This window comes from Panicum virgatum, chromosome 4K (assembly GCF_016808335.1).
Source record: "Panicum virgatum strain AP13 chromosome 4K, P.virgatum_v5, whole genome shotgun sequence".
In the NCBI taxonomy this organism is placed as follows: domain Eukaryota; kingdom Viridiplantae; phylum Streptophyta; class Magnoliopsida; order Poales; family Poaceae; genus Panicum; species Panicum virgatum.
The window spans coordinates 6,728,025-6,743,482 of NC_053139.1; the positions used below are offsets into that span (position 1 = coordinate 6,728,025).

The 15,458-nt window shown below is 49.6% G+C and overlaps 2 protein-coding genes and 1 pseudogene across 2 annotated transcripts; 1 reads left to right on the forward strand and 2 right to left on the reverse strand.

Annotated features, from left to right (window-relative positions):
- The first annotated feature begins 318 nt into the window (after positions 1-318).
- On the forward strand, positions 319-8,946 carry LOC120702841 (LOB domain-containing protein 4-like). The gene is made up of 3 exons (XM_039986801.1): positions 319-445; positions 6,329-7,196; positions 8,672-8,946. The coding sequence occupies exons 2-3, from the start codon at positions 6,406-6,408 to the stop codon at positions 8,733-8,735; spliced, it is 855 nt and encodes a 284-aa protein (XP_039842735.1). The 5' UTR covers positions 319-445; positions 6,329-6,405; the 3' UTR covers positions 8,736-8,946.
- An 857-nt stretch (positions 8,947-9,803) lies between these two features.
- LOC120702842 lies at positions 9,804-11,341 on the reverse strand (annotated as a pseudogene).
- A 191-nt stretch (positions 11,342-11,532) lies between these two features.
- On the reverse strand, positions 11,533-12,572 carry LOC120702843. The gene has a single exon (XM_039986802.1). The coding sequence runs from the start codon at positions 12,077-12,079 to the stop codon at positions 11,738-11,740; it is 342 nt and encodes a 113-aa protein (XP_039842736.1). The 5' UTR covers positions 12,080-12,572; the 3' UTR covers positions 11,533-11,737.
- Positions 12,573-15,458: the final 2,886 nt, after the last annotated feature.

A 15,458-nucleotide genomic window follows, 5' to 3' on the forward strand; every position in this document is an offset into this window, starting at 1 on the left:
GACATACATTGGAGGATAAATTTCAAACCTTAGAATGACATACATTTCAGGACGGAGGGAGTACGTGTTATGTCGAGGCGTGATCTCACTTACTTCCCCCATTCTAAAAGTTTAAAATTTGTCCTACAAAAAGTTGCTATTTTGACTCAATTATGAAAAAACTAAAGTTTTCGAAAGTTTCTAAAAAAAAGACAAGACAGTGTCTGATTTTTTTTGAACCGGCAGTATTCGAATCCTTTTCACAAAAAATAAAAAATATTTTTGTAATTTTATATTATGCATTGGTTTGTATGTCTAATCTTAGAATTGCATTTATTTTGGCAGGAGGGATCCCAAATCTAATAATAAAGTTGAGCTGGCTGGCCAAGAACTGATCTGGAAGTTAATAAAGCAGAAATGATTCCGCCAATTGAAGCCGACATCCACCCTGACCGTGGCCTATTTGGTACCAATGCCTTCATTCGTTTGCCAATTTCTGTTTTACAAAGTGGCTTAAACTTTTAAGTCGTTCGAGATTTCCATTGACGAGGGAGCGTCCATCAAAGTATAATTCAGCTACCACTACATGATCTGCTGCACCTCCGCTGCACCTCCGTCGGGAGGTGGAGTTTATGCATTACCAAACTCAACTTAGACCGACCCCAACAGCGCGAGGCAAAAGCCTCGCGCTGGCCACTATGCATGTTCGCTCCCTTCTCCAACAGACCATGCATCGTGCGATGCATTTTCCCTTCGGAGGAGAGAGGGGATGCAAAAATACATCCCCTCTCTCCTCGAATGCATCCGGCCGGCAGAGGAGGAAGCGGCTGCGGACCAGAGGAGGAGGAGGCCGGTCGCGAGGAGGTCCTGCCGGCCGCCGCGAGGAGGGCTGGGGAGCAGAGGCTGGCGATGGGTCCTGCTCGAACAGCAGGACGGGGGCGAATGGCTGCATCTCGATCTTCACCTTCTCGCGCTCGACGGTGAACTTGGAGCAGAGCAGAGCACCATGGCCTGGCTTCGCGCGGACGCCGACCACGACCTCTGACTCGCTGACGCCGCAGACTTCGCGCGCGTGCCCTGCTCCAGCGGGGATGCTGGACTGCCGGAGCGGGCGGCGAAGGAGAAGAGCGGTCTGGGGCCGTGCGCCGCAGGCCAGCTCCTGCTGCAGGCCGTGCGCCGCCGCCTCCGCTCGCCGCGCCGTCCTCCTCCTCGGCGACCCGCGCTCGTACTCCTCCTCCTCCTCGGCGACCCACGCGGCGTGCTTCTTGGCGGCCTCGGCCTCGCGCTCGAGGCGGAGGCTCTTCTCCTCGCGGCGGCGCGCGAGCTCGGCCTCGGTGACCTTGGACGGCGCCGACGCGGACGCGGCGGCGGCGGCGGCCTCGGCCTTGGAGTTCACGCCTCCGCCTTGGAGAGTGGGAGGGGCGGTGCGCGCTTTGCGCTGCGCTGTTGGAGAACGACTTTTTTTGCGTGTGCGATGCAAACGGTGCGGGGGATGCAAACTACTGAATGTCTTCCTCGTTTTGCTTTGCGTTGTTGGAGTTAGTCTTAGTGGAAAGACAAACGAATTAGTAATACACATCACAAATTATATTTTTTTTATGAAAGTAGTCTGTAATGATTAATTACAAATACTTTTTTTAAAAAAATATTCACAATGGCTATATCCATTTTTGCTAACTTTTTAAGAAAGGCATATTTAAATTAATGAATTTTAGATCATTTTTATAAATCACTAGTCATGTCTAACCTATTTTTTTAGAAGAGCCTCCATATGAAAATAATTAAATAAACCCTTCTTCCGAGCCTATTTTCTCATTCTCCTAGTGGTCACTCTCTAGTCTCTTCTACTCTTCTATCCTATTTAATTTTCACTAGTCTTGTCTACCAAATCTTATATAGTCTCTTTCGAGGACTTTGATCACTAGTACAGAAAGGGTCTTTGGTCATGCACATTTGTCCCAGCTGCCGCTGGGCCGGGACTAATGAAGACATTGGTCCTGGGTCCACGTGTCTAGGGGCTGGAAAGGACCTTTAGTCTCCAACCGGGACTAAACATCCATCTTTAGTCTCGATTGGTGTTACAATCCGGGACTAAAGTTTCAAAACTTTTAGTCTGATTGATAACACCAACTGGAACTAAAGAGTAACCATTTAGTTCGGTTGGAGGTTCCAATCGAGACTGATGGAGGTAGGGACTCGGGGTCCCCCAACAAAGATGCATCCGCTGGAAACTAAAGCCAAACGACCGGCCCAAGAAGGGCCCAAGCGAGCAGCAGCAGCCGCGCGCGGCACGTCCGATACCCGATCGAACCGGAGGAAGCGGGGACACGCGGCAGCCCCCCGACCAAAGGCACACACGATATCGCTCCGTACCGAGCCCCCTGGATCTTGCTCGACAAGGAGACGACCCAGGCCGAAGGCGTGGCGGCCACGCCTGCCCCTATTCCGCCGTACGCACCGCCCACTCTCGCGGAGCGCGTTCGTGCACCCGAATAGGACCCCCTGACGGGGTCACAGTGCGGACTGTGCCACCTACCCGTACCCGCGGCAGAAAACGGGAGAGAGGGCGTCAACTCGTCCGTCCCGCACGCCGTCATCATGACCGCGCTGACACTGTTCCATCAGCTCCAAACGACTGCGACCAGGCGAGGCTACCTGACAAACTGAGCCCGTCAGGAGGCGTACCGCTCCCTGGTCGGAACCCACGCAGGGGAAGACGTGCGGAGGAAGTACGGATGGACAGGCGACAAGACGACCGCCGAGCCACGATCGAGCAGGGAGACCGTCCCGGCCGACCATGGATGGGATGTGAGCGCGAAGACCCGTCGCCTAAGAAAACCGACCAGGAGAGCTGCCTCCACTCCCGACCGGTGGAGCAGGACCCACTGACTGACAAGAATGAAGATTCCCCTCCGGTGAACGAAAAACACACGCTAGAAACATAGATATGTAAATAGGGGGTCCCACCTTGAAGTATAAAAGGGGGATCCCACTCACGTAGGCAAGAGATCGAACCATTCCTTCACTACTCGAAGGCTTGTAAGCTCCCCTCTGTAACTTTGAGCACATGGGCTCGAGTAATAGAGTGAGAGAACCACCCCCATAGTGGACGTAGGGCATTTCCGGCCCGAACCAGTCTAAATCTCTCGAGTCATTGTGTACTAGACCATTCCGATCCAACGCGCGAGACACGAGCAATCAAGTAGTTTTGTAGTCGCCCATTTTCGGTTGCGACAGGGGCGAAAGGGGTTCCACGAGTTATTTTAAAAGGAAAGCATCACATGTAGTGTCACATGTGTTGTGTAGGTCGAATGGTAAGAAAGCTATGCGCAAGGTAAAAGGTCACATATTCGAGTTCTGGGCACAGAGTTTTTTTTTTTGCATTGCACGGGCCCTTTAGTCCTAAGTGTGGGAACTGGTCCTAGTTCCAAAACCAAGACTAAAGGGGATATGGAACCGGGACTAAAGGCCCTTTTTGTACTATTGGATGTTGGAGAGGGCATTCATTGCATGGAGGACCTATATAGCTCTGGAATTTGGAGATAGCTGATATATCAAGAAGATTGATAAATTGATTAATGCTTCTTCAATCTTGTTAAGAAAATAATCTTCTATATAATTCCAGTAGCCGGTGGCCTGGTGCAAGGTTGACGCTGACTTCCGCGTGGCTTGCAGCTATCTCCTTGGATAATGCTACGAGGAAGGGACTTGAGGGGATAATAATCCCGCACGTGCTTGGATCACTTCTCTATGAGAAGTAAGCGCCTAGATAGACTTGCTTGACCCTAACACGTGGAACAACCTTAACAAGGGATCAAATAAATTTTAGATGATTTTTATAACATACTGGTCATGTCTTTGACCCTTTTTTTTCTTGGAGAGCACAGACCAATCTCATTTCTCTATGGATGTGATTGGTTACCTGGACTATCCTTAGCCTGGCTGTGAGTTATGCATGGCCAGCCCAAGCCAGGCTATTAGAAGTCTTTAAACTTGTGGTCGGATGGTTGCATTGTGGGTATTTGCTCTGACTAAATTGCATTTGGTTGGGTAAAGAAGAGGCTGTCTTGCACTGTATTATGCAATTGGGCATGATTGGTTGCTTGTATAGAGCCTGTTGTGAGCACCGTGGTCTCGTTTTGGTATGCTTACCCCTTCATCTATATGAAAGGCGTTGCTTATTTTTTTCGAAATCCTGCAATCATTCTCACTGCTCCCTACCTATCCCATCCTCTCTTTCTTGCCCCCGCCTCGAGCTCCCCTCCCCTCCCCACGCCAAGGCCTCTGTGGATAATGCTACGGGAAAGGGAGCTGATAGGATAATAATCTCGCAATTGCTCGGATCACTTCACTATGAGAAGAAAACGTGTGGATAGACTTGCTTAACCATATCACGTGGAACAATCTTAAACGGTTTAAACAGTTCGGGGTGTAGGATGTTAACACGTGGAACAATCGTAAATGGTTTTAAGAGTTCGAGGATGTCCGGTTTCGTAATTGGTTTCGTAATTTAAGGAGGGTTTTTCGGACTCCTTGACAAGTTGAGGGATATATTATGGACTTTCCTTTTATAAAACACTGGTCTTTGACCCAATTTTTCTAGTGGAGCCACAAACCAATTAAACAAACCCTTCTCTCGAATCTCTTTTCTCACTTCTCTACTGTCCACTCTTTAGTCTCTTCCACTCTTTTATCCTACTTGGCTATCACTAATCTTCGCCACCAAAATTTTATATATTCTCTTTTGAGGACTTGGATAATTAGTACAGAAAAGATGTTTGGTCCTACATATTTATCCTAGCCGCCGTTGGCCCGGAACTATGCTACGAGAAAGGGGATAATAATCTCGCACATGCTCGGATCACTTCGCTGTGAGAAGCAATCGCCTGTATAGACTGCTTGACCCTATACTAACACGTGGAAAACTAACAAGGGATCAGAGGAGATGTGGGCGGCCGAGAGAAAATGGCAAGTGTTAGTTGCACTCCCCTTCTCTGCGAATTTGGCAGAGGGCTTAGCTACTCGGCAAGACCCCATAGAGTATGGCTAGAGATCGCAGTCCACTAATAGCCCGCTATAGTTACTAAACTAAAAGTTATTAATCAACTAAACAATATAATTGGTCTTTATTTATTGTTAGTTTAATATTTATTGAGAAATCGGTGTTCTAACTTGACACTGATGACTTCCAAGAAGTGGTAATAAAGGTATCATTTTTTTCGTGGACCCTATATCTACACTATACTAAGAAGACCTTCACCTAGACATCAATATGGGAGACCAACTCTATTTGAGAAGTTAAATCTTTATTCACCATAACTTAGTGCAATAAAAGACTCTTACACTGTTTATGTGACTATCTTACCATAACATTATTGCTCTACATAACAACTTTATCATCTTCTACTTGAGACCTCTTATGTCATAGTACGCAAGAGAGGACAGGGTCACACTTATTTAATTATAGGACTTTTATGGCTCATATGGTTTTTCCATGCGACCGTCTTACACTTTCTGCAAAATATCTAACTATAAAATTTTAGTCATGTTTATCTAACCATACAAATATCTAGTTTCAAGAGTATTCTACTTTTTACCATAAAACGTGACAACCATGGTTCATGCATACTCTCTAATTTTCTAGAAGTTTCTCACAAGTATGCATTGCTATTTTCAATAGTATTGAACTTCATCATTTACAAAATTTAGTATTTCATTAATGAAAAAATGAAACTCTAGATGTACTTCAGTGCATGACGTAACGGACTTTGTGATATGTATCTGTTTAATTTGATGTTTTGAATATATAAATTTTAAACTTAACTACCAAATTTACAAAACTGTAAATATGGTTTGCGGGAGCTATATTCCATTACATCATTTTTTAGCCTCTGAAAAACTGACCGCTAAACATCTTAGAGCATCTCCAAGAGTTCCTAAAAAATACTTCTCAAATTTTGTTGTTTGTCAACTCCCAAAAGGTTTGGAGAGGCAAAAACAAAAGTCCATCTCTAATAGCTCCCTACTTTTACTCCTAAAAATGAGAAGTTTGTGGCCCCACAAAAAAAATTCCGCGAGAAACGTCGTGGGGGAGGGGCGATCCGCAAGGGATGCGTATTTTTACACACAAGATAGCCCAATTTATCAATTGTTAGGAGATGAGGAACTAGAGTGGGGAACTATTGGAGAGTATTTTTTTGCCTTTTTCAAAAAATAAAGATGGGAAAGAGAAGTAGAGAACTCTTAAAGATGCTCTTAGCATGCTATTTTAAATATAGATGTGGATGATCTAAAAAAATATAGATTTAGATAGACTTTTCACCCTAACACGTGGAACAATACATCACAGGCAAAGTGGGCGGCCCAGAGAAAATATCGATTGTTTAGTTACACTCCCCTCCTTTTTGAATTTGGCGGAGGCGATCCATGGCGGCTGCGAGCGGCGGCGCCGGGGCCGCGTGCGCGGCGTGCAAGTACCAGCGGCGCCGCTGCACGCCGGACTGCCCGCTAGCGGAGTTCTTCCCGCACGACCGTCCCCGGGTCTTCCGCAACGCGCACCGCCTCTTCGGCGTCAGCAACATCCTCAAGACGCTCGACCGCGCCGGCCCCGAGAAGCGCCGCGAGGCCATGCACTGCATCATCTACGAGTCCCAGGCCTGGGACATCTACCCGGCAAGCGGCTGCGTCCCCATCATCCACGACCTGCAGCAGCGGATACGCCAGGCGGAGCTCGACCTCCGCCGCGTCTACGCGGCCATCCAGGCCTACCGCGCCGCCGCCGCCGCCCAGGGAGGAGGGCCCGTTCCCGACTCCGACGGCGACCCCTTGGCCTCCGCCTCCGCACCGCCGCCGCCATTCCAGTTGCAGCCCGCGACGGGCGACGACGACGTTGCTGCCGAAGCATACGGCGGCGGCGGTGGCTGGCCATCAATCACAATGTACGGTGGTGATCAGCAGCAGATGGTGATGAACGCTGCTGCTTACGACGACGTACGACAACATTACGACATGACGACGACGAGCGCTGCGGCTGTCGCCAACATGGCCGGGAAGCTCGTCCCGCAGCAAGACCACCGGTTCTTGGTCGACGCGACGGTGGTATCCCAACCAGAGCACCAACAGCAGCTCACCATCCAGCCTGCGGAGTTGGACGACGAGATGAGCTACTTCGTCAACGACGGCGTGGACGGTGACAGCGAGATGCCTCCTGAATCTAGGTAAAATATTTTCTAATCTATACAGTATACAACACGTCATAGATCATGGATCTACTTTTGGATAGGTTGTTAGAGTAACTTTCGAAGAGTAAGAGCATCTCCAAGATTTCCTAATATTTCTTCCCAACATTTTGTTATTTGCCAACTCCTCAAATAGGTATTGGGAGGCAAAAAAAGAGTCTATCTCCAATAGTTTTCTATTTTTACTCCCAAAAATAAAAAGTTGTGGCCTTGCGCACGAGAAACTTTTATGGTTGAAAGATATGGGTGGTAGATAGAAGTTTCTTGCAAGTCAGATTACCAGTGATTTAGACTACAAGAAGACTTGGAATTTGGGAGAAAATAAAGAGGACAACGAGGGGATTCCATTTTACTTCTTACTTTGCTGGTGATGCACTGTGCCGGCTGGAATCAGTGTGGGAAGAAATGGGGTATGGTGGTCTGGTTTGAATTTTTCACTTTATGATGGGGCCGTGAATTGGCAGAGGATTAATCGTCATCGTATCATTTCTACTATTGTTCTTCCATCATGCATAGACACGCTAGTGTCCAAGGAAGAGGCGACCCCTACATAGTACCTAGTGGCCGTGAGTTGTGCATCATTCTGCTGCATCTGCACGCGTTGCCAAGCGGAGGAGGGCAGGGCGTTGCCAAGCGGAGGAGGGCAGGGCGGCCACAGCAAGCCAGGCGCAGGGCGTCCACGGCAGGGCGGCGGCCGGGCGCATGGCAACGGCGGCGGCGGCCACAGAAGAGCGTGGGAAGAGGGCGCGACGGAAAAAAAAACCCAGCGGCCAGTCGGATGGGAACGACGGAACGAGTGCGTATATTTACGCACACATCTACCTAATTTACCAATTGTTAGAAGATGAGGAAGTAGGATAGAAAATTATTGGAGAGTGTTTTTTCTAATCTTTCTAAAAAAACTCAAGATAGGGAAGAGAAATGGGGAACTCTTGGAAATGCTCTAATAAGTTGGCAACTAAAAAATTCCCAAATATTAGGAGTTGCTCGGGCGACTGGCAGTCAAACTATTGCACAAGACCCAATAACTTCTTTTTGTTCTAGAACTATTTTTTTCCGGAACAAATTGTTTGTATTTGCTTGAACAATTAAAAAATTGTTTCGGAACCAAAAAAAACTTTTGTTCTGAAACAAATTTAACTGGATTACACCTGTGGGCCGATTTGTTGGGCTAATTTAGGCCCAAAACATAAAATCTAGACTAGTGTGATAGGATGGCCGGGGGTTACCCGCGTGAACCCCAGCAACGCCCAAAAAATTCTCACAAATACTAGTATGAATATGTTTTTTGTTGTTGAAAGTCTTTCAAAAAAAATTATATATGAAGAGTACACGTTGCCATCTGCGTGTATATTGGCGCCATGCACAATGTTATTGCTAGTTATACTTGTACCTAATAAAATGGAAAGTTGTTTCAAAATTTACTAATTAAATCATCTCATATGTACATACAGCATGGATTCTTCGGAGAAGAAGGCGACGAGAGCACCCAAGATGGAGAGCGCCAATAGCTTCTAGAAGGATGATACCGTCCCTAGCTGAAATAAATATTTGAGTGGCACTCGATGCTAAACTAGCCGCAGCTGCTTTCATTCAGCCCATTTTATCCATGCGGTGTAAGATTAGCCTATCTGTGGCCACGTGGTTATTTTAATCAATTTAAATGTAATACATTGTAATCTTTATTTCACTGTTGGTGTCATATGATATTTGAAACAACTTTTTTAAATGGCCGTACAAGATTTACTTCAAATATTGGCTTTGCAGGCAAATTTGTGAGCTTAATTTTGACAGTAGCAAACAACATCTTATAGCAATCATTCCCACCTAGTAGCATCCTAATAGTGAAAGAACTTTGATAGCACATTTCCCATGAGGTATTCTGCTGATCTTCTCTACGCCTTGGCCTTGCATCAATTGTGCTAGCGTAGTAACTTTTATGTGGATGAGATGATCCTACATCATGCTTCAAGCAGAGCTAGCCAATCTTCTGAACCAGAACCATTCATGTATTTGATTTTGGATGGCCATGACGACCACTATAACACAAGACAATATGTTCATTTTCAATAATGTTCAAAAGAGCTAGTTATAGCCTTTAAGAGAGGAGAATGCTGATATTTATATTTTAGCTCTAAAAAGCTAAATTCGCTAATAGTCCGCTATATCTCGCTATAGCCGCTCGATTAAGAGTTATTATTTAGCCAGCTAAGTCGTATAGTTAGTCTTTATTTATTTTTAGTTTAGTATTTGTTTAAAAATTGGTGCATCTACCTTGACATCGACTTCCGAGAATTACACTTTTTGTATACTATCCTAGCATAATACTACTACTTAAACGACAACCTTGTTATCTTCTACTTAAGATCTCTTATGCCATAGTATGACAAGAGGGGATGGGAGGACCTCTATTTATCGGACTTCATGGTTTATATGGTTTTGCCATGTGTCCATCTTCTATACATTTCCTAAAAAATATGTAACTATAGAATTTTCCTCATCCTTATATACCATACAAATATCTAATTTCTAGAGTATTCTATATTTTACCATAAAGCATGACAATCATGGTTCATGCATACTCTCTAATCTTCTAAAAGCTTTTCACAAGTATGCATTGCTATTTTCAATAGTATTAAACTCCATCATTTACAAAATTTAGTATTTCATCAGTGATGTAACGAAGGAATGAAACTCCAGACGTACTTCAGTGCATGATGTAATGAATTTTATAATCTATATCTATTTAAATTGATGTTTCAAACATATAAATTATGAACTTAATTACTTAATTTGTAAAACCACTAAATGCGGTTAATGAGAGCTATATCCCGCTATAGCCTTCTTTTAGCTTTTAGAAAACTGACCACTAATCGTCTTAATATGTTATTTTAAACATTGATTTTCAATCATCAGAACCCCTGTCATGGACAGTTCGGCTGTCTTTATGTGGCTGCGAAATCCAATGCAGCCCATCGAGCAATTCTGAGTACATCCTCTGGTCCAATGGCCCTCGCTTCCTCCCTTTCAGCTCCCCCAGCACCTCAAACGCCAGTTCAGTCTTCCCAGCCCGGCACATCTCCTCCAGCAGTGTCCTGTATGTGATCATATCCGGCTTCCTCTTGCAATCCAACATATCCAGCAGCACCCGTCTTGATTCCTCAAACCTCCATTCCAATGCCAATGCCGAGACAGCAATCATGTACACGCCTCCCGATGGTACAAATCCCTTCTCCCTCATCTCTGCAAAATAAACCATCCCCTTGTCTGTCCAGCCCTTCTGAAACATGGCCTTGACAATGTAGCCATAGGTGAACTCGTTTGGCTCGCAGCCATACAGCGGCATTTCACGGAACACCTTGAGCGCGTCGTCCACCTCCACGCATCTCGCATAGGCCTTGATGATGAGGTTGAGCAGGAAGGTGTCCGGAACAACGCCGGAGGCCTTCATCTGGCGGGAGAGGGACCGGACGGCGTGGAGGTAGACCATCGACGCCGGCGGGCGGCGGACTCGGCGCACGACGGCGGTGTGGAGGAGCGTGTAGGTCTCGACGTCGGGGCGGCACCCGGCGGCCGCGGGCATGGCGCGCATCTTGTTGAACATGTCGAACGACGAAGGCGAGCGGGAACAGGCTGCAGCGGTCGCAGCAGAAGCGGAGGCAGGCGTTGAAGAGCCGGAGGTCGGGCGCGCAGGCCCCCGCGAAGACGTCGTGGACGAGCGCCTCCGCGGCCGCGGGGCGGCGGCCGGACGAGGCCGCCCTGAGCGCGGCGAGGTAGGATTCGGGCGCGTGGCGGAACCCCGGGCGCAGTGCGGCCCAGCGGAAGAGCGCGAGCGCGAGGTCCGGGTCCGGCTCGGCGGAGATGGCCGCGGCGAGGTCGGACGCGGTGAAGCCCGGGCGGAGGCGCGTGACCCACGCCGCGAACTGCTCGTCCGGCGGGGTGCGGACGGGGGACGGCTCTGGGGTGGGGGCATCGGGGTCCGGATGGAGCGGGGGCGGGGAGGGGGAGGTGGTGGTCAGGCGGCGGGGGTGGAGCAGACGGAGGTGGCGCGGGAGGCGGCGGACGGCGGCGTCGAGCAGCGACATGTTGCTGTGGGCTCGGCCGTTTCAGTTTCACTGGATGGACTTGAAGAGAGGCTCGCGAGCCTAGCGGGCCGAGGCTTACCGGGCTTTGTGGAGGTGCGAGGCCCAACAGGCCTCCTAGATGAGAGAAAGAAGGCCCATTGTTGTTCGATTCACATAATTGATTGACAAATTATGCCTAAAAAAAGAAAATTGATTGAGAATTTGAGATACAAAATTTAGTAGGCTATAAATGCAAGCAGAAATCAGATATTGTTTTCCTTTTGCAGCAAACTGTCAGGGAAATGTACGCGAAAACCAAGCAAAAAAGAAACAAATTTTCCAACTGTTTGAACTAAACTTTGTGTTCATCGATCTTGCCTTCGAGGTTAGAGATCAGTAGACTCCACTAATCTACAGCAAACGAACCCAAATAGATCGGAGCCGGCCGGCGGCCCGTCAGACCATGGAGACGCCGTCGCCGTCCTCGCGCGCCTTCCTCTCGCGGCGGCGGCAGCGGCGGAGCAGGGCGAGAACGAGTGCGGCGGCCGCGACGCCGAGGAGGTCGGCGGCGGCGTCCTTGGGCGAGGCGCCGGCGGACCCGAAGAATCCGGCCTCGTCGGCGGCCTCCTTGGCGGCGCCGGCCGCGAGCGAGGCCGCGGAGCCGACGGCCGCGGAGCGGCGACGGATCCCCGGGCGGGCGCTGCGGCCGGCCAGCGCGGCGGCGAGCAGGGAGATGAGGAGGGAGGCCATGAAGTGCTGCAGCTTGTCGGGGGCCATCCACGCGTCGCCCCACTCCATTGCTCCCCGCCGCCGCCGCCGCCGGGTCGGTTGGGTGCTCTGCCGGGTCGTCCGTCTCTCGCCGTCTCCGCGCAGCTCCGCGGTGTAACGGCCGAACAGGCCGCTGAGTACTTCTCGCCGTTTGTTTAACCGCGGGACCGAGACGGACTCCGACCTTTGGTTGAAGGAGACACGACGACACGAGTGCACGAGGCACTTCGGTTAGCATGTGGAGGCTAGGAGTGGGCAGGCAACGGCGGCGCGACCACCGCCAGAGTCACCGGAGCTCGCCGCGATCGCGCTGCCGGTAGAGAACAGCCGGCCGGAATGGCGGCGCCTCCGGCAACGGGATCGGCGTCGGGCCTGGGAAAATGTCAGGATGAGGTAGGCAACACGCGCGATCCGCATCGGTAGCTCCTTCCGACGGACTCAGATCCTCTGCAGTCGGACGCCGCGACGTCGCTATGCAGTCACTCGATATCAGCCGTCCACCCACAATTCTACTATGCTTCCCCTGATGGGATTGAGATCCGCTGCAATTGGGGTGGCTGACTTTGAGCCACTGCATGTGGGGCCCACTAGCGCTGGGGCCCGCTGGCAGTGACCCAATGTCAGCAGCCCCAACGTCAGCTGATCCGGTTCCCCCCTGATGACTCCCACGCTTGGCTCTCCTGTCCGCCGTTGGCTCTTTCTCGCGGTTCTCCTGCCCGACGACTGGCTCACCAACACGAATGTTAATTTCCATCTCACCGATGCATCCTCTGCAGCTTCTCCCCCCGCCACTAGATTCCCTCGCCGCCCAGCCTCCTCCCTCCTTCCTCGCGGTAGTCGCTCGCTCACCTCCATGAGCGCCACCGCGGTGGCCTGCCGCGCGCCCCGCGCTGTTGCCGGCGCCCTCGAGGCCCTCCAGATACTTCGGGGAATGAATTGACATCCAAAATCCAATGGAAGAAATCCAATTGGAGTCCAATTAAAATCAAATATCCATTCAGTCCAATCCAACTTTCCTTAATCCAAATCCATCCAATAAAATCCAACTCCATGGTGCAGCGGCGGCGAAGCCCGAGCATACCATCTTCTCTGACGAAATTCTGTCGATTCCCACCATAGATTACAAATCCACCGCACCCGAAGCTCGCACATGTCTATAGCTCCCTCCCCAACCCCTCGTAGCCGTGCTCCGCCGGCTGCCTCACTGGGAATCCAGGATTAGGATTCCCCAGTCGCTGGCCTCCCTGTACTGCCCGAGTTGCGCCCCTATGCCGACCACCCCTCTCTGGCCCTCCTCCTTGCCCACCCACCGCAAAAAGAGAACCCCGGTGAGCACGCGCATCTCCTCGTCCCTTTTCCCCTTCGACTCCGGCTCTGCCGGCGCCGGAACACCGCCACGCCCCTGCGTCGTGCTGCCGGGCGCACTGGGCCCTACTGGGCACGCCGGCCACAAGCCCGCCTCAGCGCGTTGCAGCCTGGCCTAGTGCTGGCAGGAACAACAGCGCCGACACGCGCCAACCATGGCCATGGCGAGACTACTGGCCAGGCCGCTTCTCCCTTACTTTGTCTCCCAAAAACACGAGCGAGCCGAGCGTTAGGCTCGTAGGATCGCGGCTGGACGGTGGATCAGCGCGACTGCAGAGCGACGTCGCGACGTCCGACTGTGGAGGATCTGAATCCCCTTCCGACACCACAAATTCCTTCAAAAATCAACCTGTTACTTCTCGATCCGTTTCGAAAATTATTCCTTCTCGATCCGTTGGACCGTTCAGGTTCGTTCATGGATTCCGTGAATCTATCCATCTCAGAGGTGTGAGGGTGACCGCTCTCCTCTGGTGTGGATTTGTTTACATTCAACACCCGCTCCAGCTGAATTCTTGACTTCACAACGTTTGTCCACACCTACCTGATGCATCTGCTCACGAACACATGATCAAATTGTGTTCCACTCTGCGCGTGCGGTGCATAATTCTACATACTCCAGAACGAAGAAAAATAGAATTCCTGGTAGAAAACGTGGCGCGATGCCAATTTGCAAGAAAGAATAATGACACACTGGCAGAAAATGAGTTATGGGACAAAACTCGTGATCTTAATTAATTTCCTAAGATGGAGAGCTGTTAGCGAATAAAAATGTGCTATGGCCTCAGGTAACATGCCTCACCTCTACTACTGTTAGAGCATGTCCAAGAGTGTGCCTAATTTTTTACTCCCGATGCGTCTGTATTGAGACCTTGCTAAAAGGATTTTGGACATAAAAAATACCCACCTCTTCAACCACACCTTAAATATTTGCCAAACTAGCAAAATAAAAATAACTTAAGCCGGGCCAACACTTTTATTTCTCGTGAAAGAAAGAGCACAGCACCTACGCACCCCCTCCATCTCCCCTCCTCGTGGCCTTTTTTTTCTCACGGAGGAATTGATAGTGCAAAGAGAAGGTCAAATTTTGGTTCAAAATAGTTCCGTTATCGGCCACGTGGAAAAAAATTATAAACGAATATTGAGCACCGTTGGACTTTTATTTTTCAGATCTTTTTTTCCAAAATTGATTATTGGAGAGATTTATTGAGCACTCTTGTAGATGCTCGATGGAGATAGAGCTGCACGCCTGCAGCTCCGATGACAGACCAGGCCGCTGACTTAGTCTGCCGTTCATCGTGGCAGTACGCGAGGATGACGGCATCAGTGCTGTCACCACTAAAGACCTATAGCTTAGCCAGTAACAACAAGACGAAAAACACACTACATCTACGCGTGCCAAAATTCCAAGCAGGTCTCCGTCGACGCCTAAAGTCCACAAGGGTTGGTGCGGCGGCAGGTCCGGGCCGGCCGGCCCAGTACTGGCGCGCGTACACGTAAGCAGGCGCGATCCCTAGCCTATCCATAGCGTTAGCCTACTACGTGACCGGCCGACGTCGACGGAAATGAGACTGGGGTTGCGGGGTCCGCACAGTGACACAGCACGGTGGCGTCATGAACAAAAGAATTACCCGCGCTTTGCTTGCTTGCTTATTGACTGACTGACTGATACCAACCAACCATAGTACTGAAGAGAGAAAAGGAAAGGAAAAGATTGCACATGACTGATGACTGATGAGCATCAGCTAGGACTACGACTCCTGCACATGGTCAGTTAAGCTTCTTTTAAGTCCCGATCACTTTTAGTTTCCTAATCGTGTATTCGTGTGGTTCGTTCTCTCTGCGCTTCGTCACTGACTTGCTCATCACTGCAGATGCAGTGGTGCGATTTGCTTTAATTAGTAACTACTAGTAAGTCTAGTAATTAAATTAATTAACAGCGAAATCCGAAAGGCACGGAACATACCAACATTGTTATCTGGGGATAGTAGAACAATTTAATTAGGGTGGGGAGCGAGATCACCGTGCCTGATGATCGAGTGGTCAT